This window comes from Natrix helvetica (genome assembly GCF_964273705.1).
Source record: "Natrix helvetica genome assembly, chromosome: 4".
NCBI lineage: Eukaryota > Metazoa > Chordata > Lepidosauria > Squamata > Natricidae > Natrix > Natrix helvetica.
Window position 1 is genome coordinate 35,362,614 of NC_138550.1, and position 22,366 is coordinate 35,384,979.

At 35.7% G+C, this 22,366-nt stretch overlaps 1 protein-coding gene across 4 annotated transcripts in view; it reads right to left on the bottom strand.

The window, feature by feature from the left end:
- Positions 1-1,395: 1,395 nt before the first annotated feature.
- Positions 1,396-22,366, bottom strand: part of CBLB (Cbl proto-oncogene B) — a 76,630-nt gene continuing 55,659 nt past the window's right edge. For 3 of the 4 annotated variants that reach the window (XM_081952468.1, XM_081952469.1, XM_081952467.1), the window contains exons 14-19: positions 16,767-16,904; positions 14,566-14,654; positions 14,349-14,477; positions 12,765-12,908; positions 9,746-9,865; positions 1,396-5,477 (exon numbers count right to left, since the gene is read on the bottom strand). In XM_081952468.1, the coding sequence (XP_081808594.1) occupies positions 5,233-5,477; positions 9,746-9,865; positions 12,765-12,908; positions 14,349-14,477; positions 14,566-14,654; positions 16,767-16,904 (865 nt within the window). In that variant the 3' untranslated portion in view covers positions 1,396-5,232. Of the gene's footprint in view, positions 5,478-8,921; positions 9,047-9,745; positions 9,866-12,764; positions 12,909-14,348; positions 14,478-14,565; positions 14,655-16,766; positions 16,905-22,366 lie in introns of all 4 variants that reach the window. The other variant, XR_014175328.1, reaches the window with a different exon arrangement.

Here is a 22,366-nt window from a genome sequence, read left to right on the forward strand (position 1 = left end):
AGCTTCTATTTGAATAAATAAATCTATCCTTTTACATAGGCCATTGACATACTGTATATAAGATTCTCTCTACAGAACACTGACTGAAATAAACATTAATCTCTCATTGCAATATTACAGCCCAGAGTCTATTGGAGCAGACAGCTGTGGAAGGAAAGCTTTGCAGTAGCCAGCATGTGTTTTTCCTTCCCTTGGTTTACTTCCCTGGGAGAAAGGCAGCACAGAAAGGTTCAAGGAAAGCCTAAAGAACACTGTACTACATCTGAATTTCAATCATAAAAGGAAAATGCTGAAACCACCAGTATGGGTGGCTGTGTTTGGAGGAAGTTTTATGTTGTGGAGGAAATCAGAAAGGTAGCATTTGCAGCCGAGGGAATGTAGCAACCATCAGCTTAACAATGAATTGATGGTGAAGGGACAGTTGGCTTCTACAGAACTTCCTAGTTACAGATATATAGAATACACTCTCTTTAATTTAGGAGGTCAGATTCAAATAGCAGGGCTAATACCATCCTCTCATAATTCTTTCAATTGTTTTTAAAAACTATCAGTTTTTCTGTTTTATATTTTTTGAGGTTATAATTAATTATTAACAGCACAACATTCTCCCAAAATTCCCAATTTCCTGGCATAGTGAAATGGATTTATACAATGTTTCCGTGAATAAGAAATAAAAATTGCCAAAATTTTAAAACTAGTCACAAATGTCTCATGAGAAAAACATGAGCTGGTAAGATGATTCTGTATTGTAAGAATAATTTCGCCCTATATTGAGTCATTGAAATTCACAAATTATAACATTTCTAAAAAAAATTGTAGAAGTATACATATATCATCCCTTATGTACTAATAAAATAAACTTAATAGACAATCAAGACAGTGCTTTAAATGATAGCCATTGCAGAGAGGGATTTTGGCATTGATAACAAAACATTAATTTGTTAAAGGACTGTGTCAATCCTAAGTAGGCTCTCCCATAGTTTTCTGACTACATCAGCTCCAGATCTGGTATGATCAAAACATGTTCACTGACTGTTAATACTTGGTCATGCTTTATGCATCACACAAACTAGTCCTATAAGACAACGTGCTACTACTATTATTGACACTAAGCCTTTAAAATATGCATCCCTATAAAACAAATATGGTTGCTAAACATATTCTTGGGGGCTGTTGTTTATGAGAAGACAAATTTTGCATAGACAGCTCTTGAATTGAACTCAAAATACCTCTTTGCATCCCAACAACTCAACTAGTATTTAGGATAGTAGCTAAAAACTATGAAAAACTATTTTGCAAACACACATCTATACATTCTGAAGCCTGCATTCCACATCATGTGGAAATGATGTAGCAAAACCTAGTTGATGCATGATAGAAAACAAAGAGAAGTCATTTTGTTAACATTAATTTTTATAAAATACCTTACAAGAACAATATAGTAACTTCAGATTACATAATATTCAGAATTGAAAAAAAAAAGCTGAACAAAATATAAATTGATCACATCACTATTTTTACCACATTAAACAAGTTTATAAAAAGTATTTTTCTTTCAGATAAAATAGTTATTTAGAAGAAAAATCTTCAAAATAAAAACTATTGAAGTCCTTTCAAGAAATCAGTCTGAGAAGCATTACGGTTCCAGGTCAAAAGGCTGTGCCTGATTTAGAACTCACGTGTCTGCTTCCAAATGTATCAAGCTTTAAGACACAAATTAAAACATTTATCAGGTCAGTGCAAAGTAAAGCTTCAAGCTGGAAACAGGAGAAACAGAACAATGTTTCTGGTCCAAAATGAATTCACATTATGAAAAGTCATTAGGTTATGTGCTCGGGATAGAAGGAAACTGGCATTAGAGTACCGGAAAGAATGTTAAAACAGTTGCTTGTTATTTAGATGCCGAGTGTCTATTTGTGCTCTATAATGTGAGATATCATCAACATTACGGGAACCCACCACTATCTGTTTAAACTATTTAAAATTGTTTAGCTGTAAGGCAAGGATGCATAAACTGCTCTCCCATCCCCTCAAGACTTGTGTATGCGAGCCCAAAGTCATTCTTAAATTGCCATCTAGATGTAGATTTTTTAAAAGTCAGAAAAAGAAAATATTAAATATGCGTCAAGTAATCATTTGTTTCATTTAAATCAATTTAGAGCTTGTATAGAAACTCATTCAAAGCCAGCAGCCTGATGATCCCCCACCCCACCTGATCAACACTTTGAATCCAGATAAAGAATGTAAAATAAAAGTTGAAGTATGATAAAATAATTTAAGTTTTTGAATGACTCTCCATTGCAGAAACATGGTCATACTTCCAACCTAGCAAGTAGCTTATGGATAGACTCCAAAACTGATTCATTTAGGACAGGGTGTCAAACTCGCATCGTCACGTGACATATTGGGACTTTTTTCCCCTTCGCTAAACCGAACATGGGTGTGGCCAGTGCATGACACATCCTGCCCATGGGCCAGGAGTTTGACAGCCCTGATTTAGGAAGTGGTCACATAGCACAGTATGATTGTTTAAATATGTTTGTATACTTGTAAGTTATGTGTCCTTTTCCTTTGGAAACACAGAAATCTTGCAAAGATAATTAGCTATTTATTCTTCTGGCTGCTAACATGTGCACATTAATTTATAAAATAATGTTTATATTTTGTTAAATTTAAATCCTGCTTTTCCTTCAGGAACCAATTATATCATACACAGCACTCTCAAAAAAATGTGAGGCTATATTAACAGTGACCAACCCCAAGCTATTCAATGAGTTTCCTTGGCTGAGGATAGACTTGAATCTGGCCCAAGTTCATCACAATTATATTACACTGGCTTTCTATTTCTTTTGACCCTCTTCAAAAGCTGCACTTGAGGTTGAATGACTTCTGTAATGGCGAAGAATTTTGTAGGAGTATTGTTCATTGGGACATGATATCATAATCTCTTTACCTTGTTAGACAAGTCCTGTATATGCTTTACTACTATGTTGGCACAATCAATATAATAATTATAAATATTACTATTCATAGGAATTTTTTAAAAAATATACGGGACATGATCCCGATTACCCTAAACCGCACAGACATATATGTGCCAATACACACATATAAATCCATTTTTCTGAACTACAATTGGGAAATTTAATTCTAAGAAAAATTATATTTAGGTGAATTACATCCTATAATTTAGCAGCATATTAACTTTTTAATACACACTTAAGTTGGGAGTATTAAAAATCATTTTTTTAAACTTTGACTTCAAAGTAACAAGAGAAAGGCTCTATCTACTCTTCTTGATACATTTGGATTTAAATGTAGTCATATTTCATGTTTATGTTTCACAGGAATGGTAGGGATGGTGTGTCAGTGAAAATTCTATTTTTAACCAATCACTGTAAATGATGTTGATTCTATAGTTCCATTAATACACATTTATAATTTTACAAATGACCAAGGATAAAAGATGTAACACTGGCATTACAGAATACAGGCATAACTGGCTTTTTGTATTACTTGCAAATTCCACTAAACCAAGTCCAATCTTTGTGAAATGTTTACTATTGCTTTGGCCTGTCAAAGGCATCACCAGATGCTGAAATATTACCAAACCATATCCTGTTCTAAATATTGCATCTTCCTCTCTCAATTATATGGGACCAGAGAAGACTGGAGGGTCAACCTACACATTTGTGTGTCTCTACTCTTACACTATGTAATATATTAACTTAAACAAGTCAGTGATGGTGAACCATGCCCAAAGTGTAATATAAATGCCAATTTCCTCCAGCAGGAACGAATTTCATAGCTTTAAGAGAAGATAGAGAAAATAGGCATTTCAAGATTACATTTGTGTTCAGATTACCCCATTTCAAATCAACAACATATTATTTTTTTAAAAAAATTAGGAATTGGAAGATCTAACTTTAAAATTTGGGTTTCAATTCCTAGAAATCCCCACCCAGCATGCTGAAGCCCACACATGTTAAAGTTGCCAAGGCTGAGAAACACTGATCTAGGGGAAAATGAAATTCATTGAAAAACTTGATTTGGCTTGTGCTTCAAAAAATTACTAGTCACGCAAGGCAGAAAGTTATGTTCAAGAATACAGACACAACACAATAAGTTGGTCTGGGGACTAAGTAAACATTTAAGGTATAATGTAACTTAATTAAAATCCTTGCAAAATTGGTTGATACAGAATAGAATTCAGCAACAGCATAGCAAATTTAAAGTGTTCTTAAAATGATTGTCCCAAAACTGTGATGAAATAATTATCTACACAGGATATTAACCAAATACTTTTCCATAAGACAAGATAATAATTTACCTGGACACTGATAATATAATTCACTCTAATGGATTTCATATATCAGCCAATATTAAGGCACGCACAGCCTTTCATTAAGCTTGTCAAGGAACAAAATTCTAATTTCAATCCCATACCTTTTCCATTTTGAATAACCATATCAAAAAGATTTATGTTTTCAGGTCATTATCATGCAATTCTGTATATTTTAATTTTGTAAGATAACCATACTGATCTTGAAGCTTAACAACCACAAGTCAAAGAAAAGCTACCCAGTGTTGCTGGTCAAAATCACTTTTAAAATAGGCCAGTAACAAAGTAACATATTACACATTCATTATTTTTGCTTTGTGTAAATAACAATGGTCTTATCAGAAAAATAAAATCAGTAGTGAAGGCCTCATTTTTCTTGCATTTTATTTGAGCAGAAATGCAAAAAGCTTTTAAAGCTTCTTGAAAAATAAAAATGGAGAGTGCACTTATATATGTATAAAAAGTAACTGACTTAGTAAATGGGGCAAATCAGTATAAAGACAACTGGAAATGCCTCACAGTAGAAAATATGAACAAGAACACAGGAGGACTATCAGCTTTAAAATTATCATTTACCATCTTGTAAACATGAAAAAAGCATTTCACAGATTAAAAGTTCATGGGAAGTAAACTTCTTTAAATTATTTGTCAGTTCAACCCTGATTCAAAAATATGGCTAGCAAAAATACAGATTTAATTCGCTTATATCTTAAAGTGAGCAGCTGATCTTATTCTGAAAAATTGTTCCAACTCATTCTTTGAAGATACATCCAGGAAAAAAATCTCACTTGAATCCCATTGTACAATATTTCTCATGTTTACACACACACACATACAGAGAGAGAGAGAGAATTAGGCTTGCTGCAAGGTTTTCCATACTATAGATTGAGTCATGGAGAAACTGATGGAGGAAAGCAAGCAAATTCTCTTAGAATGCTCCGTGCTACATCAAGATTATTCTGGGCTATTTCAAGAGCCCTCTTCACTTCTTCAAAAGAATAACCTTGTCCCATAAGTTTTGCAATCTTTGCATCAACATTTTCTATAGATGTATTATGTGCCTTCCTATGGTGTATTTCTGGAGCAGTCCTACGAGGAAGTGGTTTTGGAGGTCTGGCTGGTGCTTGCGAACAATCTACATAAAAAGGGGGAAAAAAGAATGGTCATTTTTAATGGAGAAAAAAAGATATTCCTGGCTAATACAAAGTCATTGATTGTATTCAATTATCTATCAAAGGTAATTTCTGAATTTGAACTGGACTGTGTATTTATTCATATTTAATCTTTGCACAGATAGGAGCAAAAGAATTATTACTTGTTTTGTTTGGTTCAAGAACAAGCCCTACTTGTTGACTCTGCCTTCCATTCTTCTGAGGTGGGTAAAAAGAGGACCCAGATTGTTGGGGGCAACATGCTGACTCTAAAAACCTCTTAGAGAGGCTGTAAAACACTGTGAGGTGGTATATAGGCCTGAGTCAGTGGTTCCCAACCATTTTTTGGTCATGTTCTACCTAAACAGCTCTAAAATTCTGATCCTCTCCCCCCCCCCCCGATGACATATAATTTTTACTTTATTCAAAAAGTGAACTCTACTCATGCGGAGAAGCCTAAAAGGCCATTAACTTGGTTTAAACAAGGTTCAAATTGCCCCCATTAAAAATCAAATTGTCCCCCTATGGGTGTGGGCCCCACATTGGAAACCACTGGTCTGTGCTATTGCTATTAGATGTTACTAAACTATACAAGAAAGATATAATTAAAACTACTTCATCTTAACTTTAACTGATTTTCTCTAATATTTTCTATGAATCTAAGACCTTCACATTTATGATTCCTCTGTTATCGCAATATTTATCCCTATGATGTGCAGTTGCAAACAGTACTATAAAGTATTATTAGAATTAATGAAAATCAGGGATGGCATTTTAAAGCATAATTCAATAAATACAAATGCAAATAAATTATCTCAGAAATTACAGGTAGTCCTTGATTTATGACAATTGAACCCAAAATTTCTATTGCTATGTGAGACATTTTTAAAGTGAGTTTTGCCCCATTTTTTGACCTTTTTTGCCATATTTGTTAAGTGAATCACTGCATTTATTAAGTTGGTTAAACAGCTGTTCAACTTATTTATGCTGTTACATTATATTTTAATCATACATATGAATTGGATTATTTAGTTATTATCAGCTGTGGTCACAGTAATAATAATTCATATGAAATTGATTTTAAAAAATCTTCATTCCATCAAATGGCTACACCAATTCGGATCATAAAATGGGCTGAAATAAATATAATATATGCCTTATTTTTATTCAAGAATATAAGTATTGTTCACAATAGTTTATTTGATTTGGGTAAAACTCTATGAACATAAACTATAGAATCTAAATCTATTTAAAAAAAATATTTTCAACTAGTACACAAATTTCCTCTTAATTTGACTTCAATGTAAATTATTGATACATTCTATATTATATTACTTGCAATATGACTAAGGAGATGTATATTTAGAAACATGTTATTTCAAATAGATCTTAATATTTGAATATCCTTATGTTTTTTTTAAAAAATATGTTTGAAATTGTCAGCAATGAGAATCTTCCAGTGGCAACATTAATTCATTTACTAGTATCCAAAGCACCACATTTAATAGATAGGAATTATTTAGAATACATGCCAAATTATGGATACTAGACAATTATGTTATTGGATAGAATTAGTAAACAATGAGTTCTTGGTGCTTCCTGAGCTTAGTTGTTTGCCAAAGACTCTTCACATCGTTCAATCCTGAACTACATATATTATCTTCTATTGGAATAAATAATGCATATAACTTATACATAGCGATTATAGCTTATATCAAGTATACCAACATCCACATTAAAAAGATCCAAATGATTTAACTTGTACATAATGCATGTGGAAACATATTACATAAAATTGATGAAATTGAATTTTGGAAAAGATCTGTGTAAACTAATTGCATTACTTATACACACTAAAGCAATATATTATAATAAGAGCTTGAAAATATTTTTTCACACCTACTATTAGATTAGAACTTCAAACCCATGGGGCAGAGTTTATTACAAACCAAGTTATGTTGAAGTTAAATTTAAACTCATACTCTTATGGTATAGGTACATAAGAAGTTTCTACTGTTATAACAAATGCACTCGGGATTACCTGTTGTCTTTTTTTAAAAACAGTTACCACATTTTAAAAGACTTTCTGCCTACAGTGTCACTCAATCTAATAGTGTAATTCAATTTTGTTTATTGGCAACAAACATACTTTTGACATACTTTACTCAAGTGTCCAGTCTAATGGTTAAAATATGGGAATGCTCAGATGGCAGACAAGGCACTTTACTTACATAGCCTTGTACTTGGGGACTCCAAGCCAGTTATAACTGTACCTTTCCACCACAAATCTTAAAGGAGATAGTAATCTATTATTGAAAAGTTCTCCATGGGCTCCTAAAGTTACACCAACTACCATCCAATTATAAGTACCTCTTCGTTACTAGAAACATAGATCACTGTATCAAAGTTGTATAAGATGTATTTTGAGTCATCAAGTTTAACTATTGTCATCAAGAATACAATTTAAAACATCCAATAAAAATGAGTTGTCCAGCCTTTGTGTTGGCAATGTGTTTAATAATGTAGCAACTGGCTAGCTGCAGGTATTTTCAAATGACATGATTTTAACTCTTTCCTGGGATTAGGCTTGCAAATTAGCATATCAGATACTCTTCTGAAGGACAGAGTTAAATACAATGCAATTCTATTGATGTTTGTGTCCATGTAGCTTAATACTGTCAACCAGTATTTTCTTGGCTTGTCTCTGTGAGTTGACGGTGCCCTGTTACAATGATTTCACTCCTACCTGCACAGAGTTGAGTGACCATCTCTCTATCCTGGCAACAATACCGTGGGGTACCTCAAGACATTATTTTGTCCTCAGTGATACACAATAACCATAAAAATTGCTGGGGGAGATTATCTGGAGTTTGAGGGCTAATAACAATCAGTATGTTGATGATAAAATTCTCTGTAACCTCTGAATTAGGAGAAGCATATTCCAAACCAGGACACAGCAATGGGGTAGATAACAGCCAATAAACAGAGACTTTATCTTAATAAAATTTTGGAATGGGAGGTTTCCACATAAGAATTTCAGAAATTTGCTTGCTCTAAAAACATTGCTCCTAAAGACATTACTACCACTGGAACCTAAGTGACATATTTCTAGTTTTTGTAAGTGTACAAATTATATCTTTACATGGATAGGAACAGTTTAGCTGTATTTGTTCAGGAAAGGGAAGCTTTATATTTAGATTACTGTAATATATGCTACAAGGGTAGCGTTGTGCCGATCTGGAAAGAGCAGCGCACACAAAATGTGGCATAGCAGGTTGCTAACTATGGCGCATGATCATGCACATGTTATGTTTCTGCTCGTTTCAAATTCAGTATTATGCCAGGTTGAAGATTCTGCTCTTTATATTAGAAGATCCTAAATAATGTGGCACTAGGATACCTAACAGATCAATTATGCTGTTACAGACCTGATTGGTAAGATCATCCTAGGAGGTTCTGCTGCGTGTGCTGAGACTGACTGATAGTCATCTTGTGGTTACTCGCAGACAAGCCTTTTCTGTAATGATGCCTGTACCCTGGAATGCTCGGCCACCTGAAATTCATGAGGTACCTACTGTTACATCTTTTAGGTACCTTATGCCAGGATTTCCTTCTATCAATGTTTGATGGCTAGTTTTGCTTTTACTTAACACATCTTTACTTTGTTTTTATTATTGTGTTTAATCCTTTTGATTGTAAACAAGTCCAGTACCTGACTGTATGAAAAGCACTATAGAAACATTAATAATGCATCTTGAGTTTTCATAATATTTCAGCATATTTAATTATGGATTTTTTCTGGTAGTGACTGTGATATTCTCTTTTTATGCTAATAGTGAATATGTAGATGCTAACACCACACAGCAATTTTGTTTATTATAAACCACCGTAACCAAGACTGACTCCCAGCAGTTTACAACACAAGAACAGAAACACAGAATAAAAACCAGGAATGAAAACAGCAGCACATAACCTTGATGCCAAAACCAAGGACAATGGTAACGCTCTTTGAAAGCGATATGGAAAAGCTCCAGTTTCACTGCCTTGCAAACAGATTAAAGGGTTAATACAAACAGAAGCACTATAGGAAGGGGGAGGGGATTGATATCCTAAATCACATATTCTCCATTTTCAATATATTTTCTGAAAGATTTAATCTGAAAGATTAAAGTAACAAATGTATCTTTTTGAGAAATTATGCAGAATATAAAGAGTTCTGTAATTTTATTCCTGTATATTGCATTTTAATTACCTGAAGAAGATGGCAGTTGGTCATAATCCTGGGATATTCTGTGGGCCTTTATGTTTTCACCAGTTAATCTTCTAACGGGTGGTAAAGGAACTGAGCCATTTGTAGGGTCAAAAAAAAGATCTGAGAAACGAAAAATAAAGATCATTTTGTGTATTTCTTTTCATAGGACATAACATTGACAAAAAGATAATTCAAAGTTAAAAAATACACAAGAAATGAATGGTGTAATATGTTAAATTTTAATTTAATTGAGTTGAATTGTAAGGTCCTCTTCATGAAAAGGATTCCCTTCTAATGTGGATTTCACCTTTTTAACGGTTTACTTTGCTAATCAGAAAAAATGTGGTTAATTTTAATCAACTATTGAGATATGCCATAAAGAATTCACAGAAATCCTGAAGTATAATGCTAAGACTATGCACTCTTTTAGTTGTCATGAAATCTTTCTATCCACTTGTTTGCCGCCTTGTTCCCCACTGTTTGCTACTGCTTTGCTTGAACTGAATTTTATAAACTTTTAACATAGATTCACAGTAGATCCACCATGCAACAAAGCTTCTCAGAGTTTTCTTGTGGCCTCTGAAAAGAATTAGAGAATGTGTGACATATCTTTCCCTCGGAGGAAAGAAAAAAGACTCCCAAAGGTCAGCGATGGTGAACCTTTTTGGCTCGTGTGCCATAAGCGGGGGAAGCACAGTGGAGTCGTGTGTGGGCGTGCCACATCCATAATGCAAAGTGCGACACCCCCCAAGCAGGCATGCATGCATGACAGCTGCGACCCCCCCCCCCCATTTTTTGCATGCTTTTTCCATCCTCCCCAGGCTCCAGAGGCTTTATAGGAGCCTGGGGAGGGCGAAAACAGCCTCCCCCGCCCCCGGAGCCCTCAGGAGGCTTCAGGAGCTTCCCTGAAGCCTCCGGAGCACAAAAACCCGGCCCTACGGGCAAACCAGAAGTTCAGAAACGGACTTAGAGTTTGCTCGTGGGGCTGGTTTAAGTCCTCTGGAGCCTTCAGGAGGCTTCCCTGAAGCCTCCGGAGGACGAAAAAAGACCCTACAAGCAAACCGGTTTGTCCGTTGGGCCGTTTTTAGTCCTCTGGAGCCTTCAGGAAAGCCTCCGGAAGGCCCCCTGAAGGCTCCGGAGGGTTTAAACCAGCCCTACAAGCAAGCCAGAAGTGGTTTGCTTGTAGGGTCGTTTTTCGTCCTCCAGAGCTTTCAGGGAAGTCTCCGGAAGGCCCCTGACGGCTCCAGAGGACTTAAATCGGCCCTACAAGCAAACCTGAAGTCCATTACTGAATGTCCGGTTTGCCTAAAGGACCAGTTTTTTGCGCTCTGGAAGCTTCAGGGAAGCTCCTGAAGCCTCCGGGGGGAGGGGGGCAGGGGAGGCTGTTTTCGCCCACCCCAGGCTCCTATAAAGCCTCTGGAGCCTGGGGAGGGTGAAAAATGGCCTCAAATAAAAGCTAAAGTCAGCTGGCCAGCGCGCATGTGCGCTGGCCAGCTGACAGGGCAACACCTCGCGTGCCCTGACAAATGGCTCCGCGTGCCACCCTTGGCATGCGTACCATAGGTTTGCCATCCCGGCCCTAGGTGAAGATACCTTTCATGAAGAATGCTTTAAACCAAACATTATTGTCAAAGCATTAGTAAACGCACGTATGTTCATCAAAGGAGAAGAGTTATATTTAACAGGTTTAAAAAAATAAAAAATAAACTTTTTACAATTACTCAATTCATAACTGTTTCAAAAGTAAATAATATAAAAATGAATTATTGTGCAAGGTAGGATTTTAGAACATTTCCAGACCATGTGCTGCACTTCGTTTTCAATGGCATGCTGGGAGGTTCATTCCCTAAAATAATTACTAGAATCAGGGCAGTATCTAAATTTGATTTCGCTTCATTTAGTTTTGCATTTAGTTAATATTAAATACAGTTACTATGATTACTCTCTAATTGTGTTTTTAATTTTTCTTTCATGTCCCTTTGTAATTTGAGAACCTTTAAAAGCCTCTGAGGACTACCGCTAAAGACTTTTTAAAGACTCATATAAAAAGTTAGAGAAGCAAGTATTAGCAATATTCAATGAGAAGCATTAAAAAATTAAGATGACAGTGAAATTGATAAAATGTATAAATTACGCAAAATTAGACTGTGCTATTGCCATTTTATAGATGGTAACTCCATCAGCAATGCAGAGTCAATAGCTCTAACAATTATAGAACCTTTAGCCTGCTACAGTAAAAATCTACAGCAGAGAGAAAGCAGAGCAGAAACTATGGATCTTCCTCTTTTTTAACTGCCAACTTTGTTCCTTGCCTCTCACCTCCATGAATGTATTTTAGATAGTTTCAAATTTTTATTGCCATTTTGCTGTTTATTCTCCACATTTTTAAAAAGTCCTTAGACGTGTATTTAAATTTTGCTTTGCTGAGGATTGAAGGAAACTCACCTAGTGCTGTAAATCCTCCAGATCCAAAAGTTTCTACTGGCCGAAAGGCAGTAAACAAGAAATTTCTTTATGTGATTAGAAAAGGAAGTATGCAAACTTAGCATCCTTTCAAAGGCATCACGCACAGTTTGAGCAAGATGGCTATTCCCACATCTCCCACAGTGTAAACCCCTTGGAGACATTTGTGGTCCTTTCACAAGAAGCAGCTGTCTGGGGCACTTGTGGATGATATTAATTCCTCTCCTTGTCTGGCCAGCTCTTCATTCCTCTGTGATTGTCAGCTCTGGATTTTGCAGAGTTGTCTTATATCTGCCATTATTCCCGATGACAAAACTCCAAACATAAACTACTTCTTAATTTGCAGATCACTATACCATTAATAGTGTATATTTTAGAAATGTAGGAAATTAGTTTGCTTATTTTTCTACATAACCTCATAACTTCGATTTTACAGTGTACTTCTCCAAATGCATGGTTAGATCTATGCTGACAGGCAGTTAAATATTTGAGAACATTTTTTATAACTAAATCTCTACAGTAAAATAAAATAATTATCGCCATCACCATCTCTTACCAGCGGGAGGGTGGTATAGTTCATGTCCAGACAGGGGTCTGTTTGCTGCAACAAGTGGTCTTGTTTGCTCAATGAAGCTATGGCGTGCAGGAGGTGGTGGAGGTGGAGGAAGGGAAGGTGGTGGATTGTTGGACAAATCTTCACCTGCATTGACAGAGAAATTATATAAACCCATTATCAGATCATTTTCTGAAACTTGATCTAGTAGTACAGTGATTTTAATACAGGTCATTACAATGGAGTCTGGAATTTTGGTCATAAATTGTGCTAAGCGGGTCACCACAACAATTCTTTTTGGGAGAAAAGATAATCAGCGATACCTCAGTTCAGTTATTTGTGACCAACATTTTAGGATTCCAGTCTAGACTTGTCCATTTACAGGAGCCAAACTGGTTAGTAGATAAGAAAGCCATATTTCTTCATTTGTAAGATATCGCCTTCCTTGGTCCAAATCAATCAATACATGACTGTGGGGGCCTATAGCAAATACTATATTAATGCTTGTTTTCCTTGATTCAGGGTTATAAAACAATTCAGGCTCTTCCATAGCTGACCCAAGATACAGCCCACATTCTGGTGATATCCCAATATCAGTAATATCAGTCTTTGAAGCCATTATATAAAATGAAAGTAAAGTTTCTGCTAAAGAAATTGCTGACCCCTGTTTTAGGTTGCTACACATTGAAACATATTACATAATATTCTAGTCTTTTTCACCAAAATGAAAACACTAAAGTTAAAAAGAATTTGTGACCTGCTTGACGAATAACAGCCAGGCAAATCGAGGTAATTTGAGAAAACATGCCTAGATGAAACTTATTAATCTAGTTTTGTTTTTTTTAAAGTTAAATGTTCCCCACTCCCAATTTAGAAATATAAATTAAAACAGAATACAGTATTATTCTATAGTATTATAAATTATTGTTGTTATATTTATGATAATTTGAGATAGAATTCAATTCATTTTGATTTTGAATAAAATGTTCACATCTAGCTAAATTTACATGTGGAAGACAAAAACATAAACCTGGACAAATCTTAATCTAATACTACTAAATATTACATCAAATATATTATCATTTGCAGAAAAATGTATTATTATTTTAAATTGACTGTAGAATACTGGTATGCCTCAAATTAATACCACAATTGAGGCCAAACTTTGCCCGTTTTACAATCTTTCTTGCCATAGTTGCTAATCACTGTAGTTGTTAAATAAGTTAAACTATTGTTAAGTGAATCTGGCTTCCTCATTGACTTTGCCTGTCAGAATGTTGCAAAAGGGGATCACATGATCCTGGGACACTGCAACCATCATAAATATGAGTCAATTGCCAAGTATATAGTACAGCCATAAGTGCGAAAACTGGTCATAAGTCACTTTTTCAGTGCCGTTGTAACTTTGAATAGTCACTAAATGAGATGTTTTAAGTTGAGGACTACCTGTATAGTTATAAAAATCAATGAGGCATCATTTACTCAATACTTAGTGTAGGATCTTAGATTTAGTCGACATATAGCTGTGTTTGAAAGATTGATTATAAGGAGCTTGCTATATTGGAAAGAAAAAGAGAAATATATAACCTGGAGGATGCACAAGCAAGTCATAATCAGAGGACGTTCTATTGAGTACAGATGCATGTTTCAAATTTTCCCTCAATGGCGGTCGCAGTGGCGGCAGAGGTATTGGAATAGTAGACTCAAAGGCTTCTCCTAAATACCAAACATTTAAAATACCTTAATGTTTAAACTTTCAAAAGCAGCATATTAATTTTTCCCTCTAAACATGTACTACTCATACCTATATCAGGTTGTTTCAATTTTTTCATCTCAGATGAAGTATTGTGCATTTCACTACTTATTCCAGAGCACTGACCATTCTCAAATACACTGAAAGCAAACATAAAACCTGTAGTTTTAATCACATAGAAGTTACATGGAATTAGATGCAAAAATGAAATGCAAAATGAAGATACTTAAACTAGTACTAAGAACATTTAATTTCAAACAACTTCAACTCTTTCCCTTTGCCCTCATTGTAATGACTATCACCTAATAATAATTTTAATAAAAGACAGCATCATTGTTTTCTAGCACCAACTGCACATGAATTCAATAGAGGCAGATCAGAACTCAAACCAAACAAAGTTTGATGAAATGACTGACAATTATAATTCATTTCACAATGTTTCTATAAAGGGAAATACATACATGAATTCTAAGTTAAGTAAAATAAATAATGAGAGGGGGGCAGGGGGGGAGGGAGATTGATTTAATTTCTATAACCACCCATCTCAACAAGTGACTGAAAAGAATTAAAACAGTACAAAATAAATATATATGAGACCAAGTAAAATTTACTATGTATATTAATACAGCTTGGACATAGTACACTTAAGGCCCCAAGCCTGGGCACAAAACCAAGTCTTCATGGCCTTGCAAAAGGGCAACAGGATTAGGATCATCCTCGTATCTGACAAGAGATATTCCGGTAGACAGGCTGATTTCCTGATTTCTGCTAGTCAACACTTCTTGACTGAAGGGATCTGCAGCTTGCCCAATCTGCCTGACCGAATTGGACAGATAGAAACTACTGGGAGAAGACCATCCCTTAGTAACCCGATTGCAGATCATAAAAGGCTTTTCAAGCAATAACCAGCTCCTTGAATTGCACCCAAAACCACACTGGAATATTGGTAACCCACAAAACAGCGATGTTACATGTAGCAAACACATATAGCTACAGTCTGTATTAGTTGAAGCTTCTGAGTGCTTTTTAAGGGCAGTCTCATGTAAAATGCATTGCTGTAGTTCAGAAAAAAGCTCACAAAGCATGTCAGCAAAGCCTCCCTATCCAGAAATAGGTTCAACAACAGTCATCTTATAGGGGAGATGGGTGGTATAAAGTTTAAGGCCCTTCTAGCCACCTTTTGCATCTGATCTTCTAGCAGGAACCTTGACTCCAAAAGGATGATTAGATTGTGCACTGGGTCAATCTGGGGCAGTGCCACTCCATCCAAAACTAGTGATGGCAAAACCTTATCATCACAAGCCCCAAATATGCAAACTCTATTCTGTCTTCCGTGGGTTGAGTTGAAAACCATTGTATCCCATCGAGATTCTTACAGCCTCCAGGCACTGACATGGGACAGGTAGTCCAGGGTGGAGATACAAAGCTGGGTAACATCAGCATATTGATACTGAGCCCCGAGGTACCCCACAAAGTAGGGACCACACGTTGGAACTCTATCCCCATCAACACCAACTGGCATGGAGCCTGGAGAAAAAAGGAGAATCAGAGCAATGCTGCTCACCACCAATTCCCAAAGATGGTCCAGAAAGAATAGTGATCAATAGAATCAAAGGTCACTAACAGATAAAGAAGAACAAGGACGGTCGCACCATTCCCATCTCACTACTGCCAGAGGTCATCTAAGAGCAGTTAATGCTGTCTCAGACCTGTATATAGTCAGAACCCCTGACTGAAAAAGGTCCGGATAATCTGTTTCATCCAGTGTTCTTTGCAGCTGCTACATAACCACCATATTTGTAAGCGTCCTAAAAAAAGAGAAGGTTGGAGACTGGACAAAAGCCAGACTGGTTGAGACAGATGACTCCCTTAGGACAGAGTGCACTAATGCCTCCTTAAGAGCTGACGGAATCACCTCCACCCTCAGACCCAATTGTTTTTATTTTTTGTCTACATGCATGCGTGTACTTGCTGAAATATATGTTAAAAGGTGATATTCTATTAAGTATTAAAAGCTGTGAATTATATTCTGAGAATGTATGTCAGCAAAAAGTATTCTTTGTGTGGAAAAAAACTAAGAACAAGGCCTAAAAATTGAGCAGAGAGGTGCTGAAACCTGATACCAAAATATTTTAAATTCTGTGTAAAGATGTAATCTTAAAAGTAATATTATGATTAACATCAATCAAATATAAAACTAAACTGAATGTCATGTCAAATGGTTCTCTACCATCATCTTAAAATAACCTTACCGAGTATGAGACTTCATATTATGGCAATGAAGTGATTGTGAAGGCAAAGAAACAGGATGAGATGAAGGAATCTTGTACTCATCTTCTACATGGTCTCTTGGTTTTTCAGAAAAGGAATTTATAACAGCAACAGAAGACCTCAAGAGAAAAGTACACCAAATCCAGATGAATTTTTGTTGGTACAGAAAATAAATATATCAATCACTGCATTTACAAATGGATTTAATTACATTTTTTTCTATTTTATTGCCACAACAAAGCCAAAAATAGAGTAGGTATGTGCATTTAATGAGATACAAATGTGTTCCACTTCCTTATGGAGGTTGTGCACTTTGCTCTCTTCTTTCTTTTTCCACAAGCCAAGGAAACACTCAGAAATTTCCAGCTTTGATTAACTGCAGCTTTCTTTGCAAAACAAATTCAGATGTCTCAAAACAGAGAGACACACAAAGCAAAACTTAAGAAGTTTAAGCCATACTATGTTAGTTTTAAAAAACTAGAAGAATTGAATATAAAATTAAGGAATCATAGCTGTATTTTCTTTAAATAAAATTTGAAATACTCTACATGTCAAAAAACAATTGTTCCATGGAAATAATTCAACAAATTAACAATTTATTGATAATTTATAATGCAAATTATCACTAAAACATATATCAAAATGCAAGATGCTATGAATCTATTTCCATAAGCTCCAAAGTCTTCCCAACTCTGAGAGTTCAATCTCCAAAGGTAATTTTAGGAACTGTCATTAATTATGTACGGATGTTTTAAAAGCAGGCATTTAAGACATTTAGATACTATTATAGAACTCAAAAGATTCTGATTATACATGTAAACACCCTAAAGAGTAAGAGCGAAGTTATGGCTTGATTGTGTCCATTTTGGTTAGCTTTATGACAATTAAAAATTGAAACAGTGGGGGAAAAATACCCAATGCGAGGAAGTAAAAGAGATAACTAGCTTCAAGCTATAATTTAAGGGGAGATTCATGAAAAAGGGAACATTTTCCTTCCAAAACAGGGTTTGAAATGTTCATTTTCACTATTAGGTATTTTGTACTATGCAAACTCTGTTTCAAAGCAGTTTAAGCTATATAAAATATAACAAAAAAGTGTTTTTTTTAATTTATTTATTTAATAAAAAGTATATAACATTCAACGAAATTTAAGGCTTAAAAGATAAAATGCAAGAGTTTACTACTTTCTGTAAAGCCTTTGAAACAAGACAAAACATACATGTTTTTTTAACCGGTATCTCAAATGAGTATTTCATTTGCCAGCAGGAATGTTATATAAAACTACAGAAACTGAATTAATTGTATTAACGAAGTTATATGTAATTCAAGATTATATTTGAACTGAAACTATTGTTTGTTTGTTTGTTTTGTTTGTTTCATTGGATTTATATGCCGCCCTTCTCCCAAAGGACTCAGGGCGGCGTACAACATTAAAAAACACATATCACAAAAATTAAAAGGAAATTAGATAAATATCCAAAAAAACAAACCCAATTAATATGACAATAACATTTAAAAAAATAGATAAAATTAACAGGCCAGGCCGGTTTGACATATAGCAATGATTATTTCAGAGATAACATTTATAGGCTCTTTTTCAACTATAAGAAGCATACCAAATGACACCACTGATCTCAAATTCAGTTGTCAAGCATAGTGCTTTTATGACATACTTTATATATCTGACATATCATCTTATGATCTATCTAATGAATAGATGATAAGCCCTGGCAAGTTAGATTTACTCTAATAAGCTTTATGTTGGCAAGATCAAAACTGGATTTTAGGATGCCTGCTTCAGCATAACTTTGTGAGCAAATGATACTATAGTCCAGGGGTGGCGAACACGCGGCTTGCGAGCCGCATGCGGCTCCCGGCCAAAATAAATGAGGCTCTTTGCCTCTTATCATTATTTAGTATACTGTGGCTCGGATCGCGCGCTCCCTTTCGGAAGCTGGGGAGGTCCTTTGCAGGCAGCTAGATCGGGCCGCCTGCAAAGGACTTCCCCAGACTTGCTTTGAGGAGCACGGGGCGACTGAGGCTAGTTGTGAAGCCCCAAAGCCCCCACCGCCACCGGAAGAACTGCTGCCACCTCCTCCTCATCCTCCTCTAACAGGCAGCACTGCCGGATTTGCCGCCCGGCGCTGCGGCTGAGATGAAGCCGCCAAAGCTCCAGCCGGCATCTCCGCGCGTGGCAGCGGCGCCTCCCCTCCGCTCGGAGCAGCTGAGCTCAGTCAGCGCTGGGTTACCCCTGCCCCCTCCTCCTCCGCCGCCGTGCTTTTGAGGAGCCATGAGGCTGCAGGAGCCAGTAGGAAGGCGGGGGGGGGAGCAGGGGAAAAAAGCCTCATGGCTCCTCAAAAGCACGGAGGAGGGGGAGGGGGCAGAGGTAACCCAGCGCTGAGCTCAGGAGCAAATCTGGTGATTCTGTTGGAGGAGGAGGAGGAGGAGGAGGAGGAGGAGGAGGAGGAGGAGGAGGAGGAGGAGGAGGAGGAGGAGGAGGAGGAGGAGGTAGCAGCAGTTATTCTGGTGGCAACTCGTACTCGTCGGCATCTTCAGCAGAAGCCCTGCCCACAATGAAGAAAGCAAAGATGGACGCAGATGACGTCGCTGCAACGTGACTGGAGGAGGAATTCTGGGAGTTGAAGTCCACAAGTGTTAAAGCTGTCAGGTTTGAAGACCCCTGGGGGTTTTTTTCCCTAAAGGGTTAGGGGTGCAAGGGTCTTGTAACTTGACAGCTTTAAGAGTTGCGTGCTTCAAATGCCAGAGTTTCTGAGCCAACATTTTGGTTGCTAAGCAGGAGCGTTGTTAAGTGATACTGATATTATATAACACTTTGAATTAAGCGGGTACCTTGAAGAAACATAACTTTGAGTTTCAAATAATACTGATTCCGTTGTTGTCTTAGGTGACATCTGTGAAAAAAATTTGGGTGCTCAGGCATGAAAATGTGCCGCTCAAACACTATACTTTTCTGCTCACATCGAAAAAAAATTAGAGGGAACATTGCTTCCGGGTCTGTTTTGGCAGGTCACTGCGTGGTGTGGCTCTCTGACTCTCACAGTTTAAAATTTTGGCTCTTTTTGTCGAACTTGTTCGCCACCCCTGCTATAGTCATATGAGATACTATTTTTGAGTATGTAACTTAATTGACCTATTGAATTGAACGTGTACAGAAATTTATTTATTACAATTTGTTTTTAATAGTATGCAGTATAATGAAACAAACCAAGTAATCAAATTGTCTTTACAATCCCCAAGGCTTGTCACAACTTTTGAGCACCCCTAATGTTTGTAAATTGAAAGCTGAAAAATTTGACTCGCCATAATACACAGTATACGTTCTTAGTTTACAACGTATGTTATTAGTTTTTTTTCTTGTTTTGCTATTTTAGTTTGGCTTTATTCATTTCTATATTTTAAAGCTTGTTTTAAATCACCTCGAGTTGTATGAGAGATGCAGTATCTAATAAATGAATAAATACTAAATAAATAAATAATTTTATATTATTATAAGTGGATTATTTATTTATAAATATATTATTTATTAATAAAAAATGATATGACTGCCCTTAAAAAGTATCCAAAAGTTTCAATTGTTTCCAAATGTGACACTCCACATGGCTTTATGCAGGCCTAGATATACACATGTGTCATCTCTCCTGCGGAGACTGCATTGACTGCTGATCCACTCCCAGATCCAATTAAAGATGCTGGTTGTCATCTTTAAAGTCCTATATGACTTAGGACCAGGTTATTTGAACGATCATCTTTTCCTAGTTACATTTACCTGACCCACCAGAGTGGAGTGGGCAGGGAATGTTACTGGTCCCTTCTCCTAAGGAGGTTCATCTAGCAGGACCAAGAAAAAAGGCCTTCTCCATGATGGCTCCCTCCCAGTGGAAAATCATCCTGTGGAGATACGATTAACCCCCAATAAACTTTCAAAAGGCCCTGAAGACATGTCAGTGAGCCCAGGGACTCCAGATCGGCATAGAGCCTATCAAGTAGTTTATTTGATTGATAGTTGTCATCAGGAAAGGGAGGGTGTTACTTCTTGTTACTGTTTTTATATTGGGCTTTTCAGCTGTCCAGATTTACTGACAGTGAGTTGGGCAAGCATATAAATTTTCATAAATAAAATGTAGGTCTGATGTTTTGCCACATATTTTTTTAAAAAAATGGTTTCATGTTTTATCAACTGCAGTGCATATCATGAGGATTCTATTAAATGCCAGCTTTAATAAAAATAAACGATTTCCTTTCAATACCAGTTCAAGGGCAACAAGACTACTTGAGAGATTTTTTTAAGCAAAAAAGTGCAGAGAGAAGTTTTTAAAAACCTTATAAAGAAGTCAATAAGAGAATTGACACAACAACTGGCAAAAGAGATAAGGCTGTTCTGTTACTGGAAAGATACAGGTTGATAATGAATGTTGATAATAAAAAACGTAATTAATTTTTGGTGATTAATAAGTAGGACGTTGTAGATGCTTTTAGATTGTTTCTTTAAATGTTTATTCGTTAACAAATAATTCATTATGATAATAATAATGAAATAATAATTTTAACTAGTAAAAGCAACTTGGATATAAACTATAAATTGAGATCTGGAAAAAAGATTTATTAATTTTACTAACAAATTTGTGTTTAGATTTTGTTATAAAGATGTAATCTTTCTTGGGTATCTATAAACATTATTAACAAATTTTTGTTTAGATTTTGTTATAAAGATGTAATTTTTCTTGGGTCTGATGAGAGGAGATGTGATATAAATAGTAAATAATTTTAGCTAATTATAATAATAAGGAAATGCTAATGGATAATGTTTATTAATTGACTTTTTTTTCAGAATATGTTATAAGAGGGTAACTATTGGAGATTTATTGGAATAATTAATGAATGCCAGTAGGTGGTTGTGTCTTTAAATACAAATGACTTCAGATAAAAGCATGTTTAAATAATTCTAGTTAAATGTGAATGGTGGTACATTGATAGTAAAATACATAAAGATTTTTTATTTAAAATGTACAATTCAATATGAAGGAAGTATAAATAATTATTGTGGTAGTAACGCACGAAATCTATTTGTAACCAATCGACACACTTTCTACAAGATGTAATGAAGGATGATTCTTTTTTTGTGTTTTTGTTTAATTAAAACAATAAAAAAAATTGGGGAAAAAATAAACAATTTCCTCAAGATCCACTCAGATGGTCTTGCATCTGCTATTTAATGTTTACAGGGTTTTTTGACTAGAAAGAACAGTCCTGCCTTTATACTTTCAGCCTAGAATAAACAGAGTTAATGGAAATTTATGAAAGAGGTGGTATGAGAGATACTTATCATATCATCAGATTCATAAAAATTGAAAGATGTGAGGAAAAGGGATTATATCTAATGGTGAAAAACAGCATTTATGAAACAGTCCCATAGAGGGGAAAAAAGAAAAAACGTTATTACAAGTCCTTTTATCAGCACTATACATAATTCTATATTTATTCTTCCAGATACATGTCTAACATGTGGGAGACTAGAAGGAAAGAATGATGGTGACTGAAAACTGACAATTCTATTTCCCTT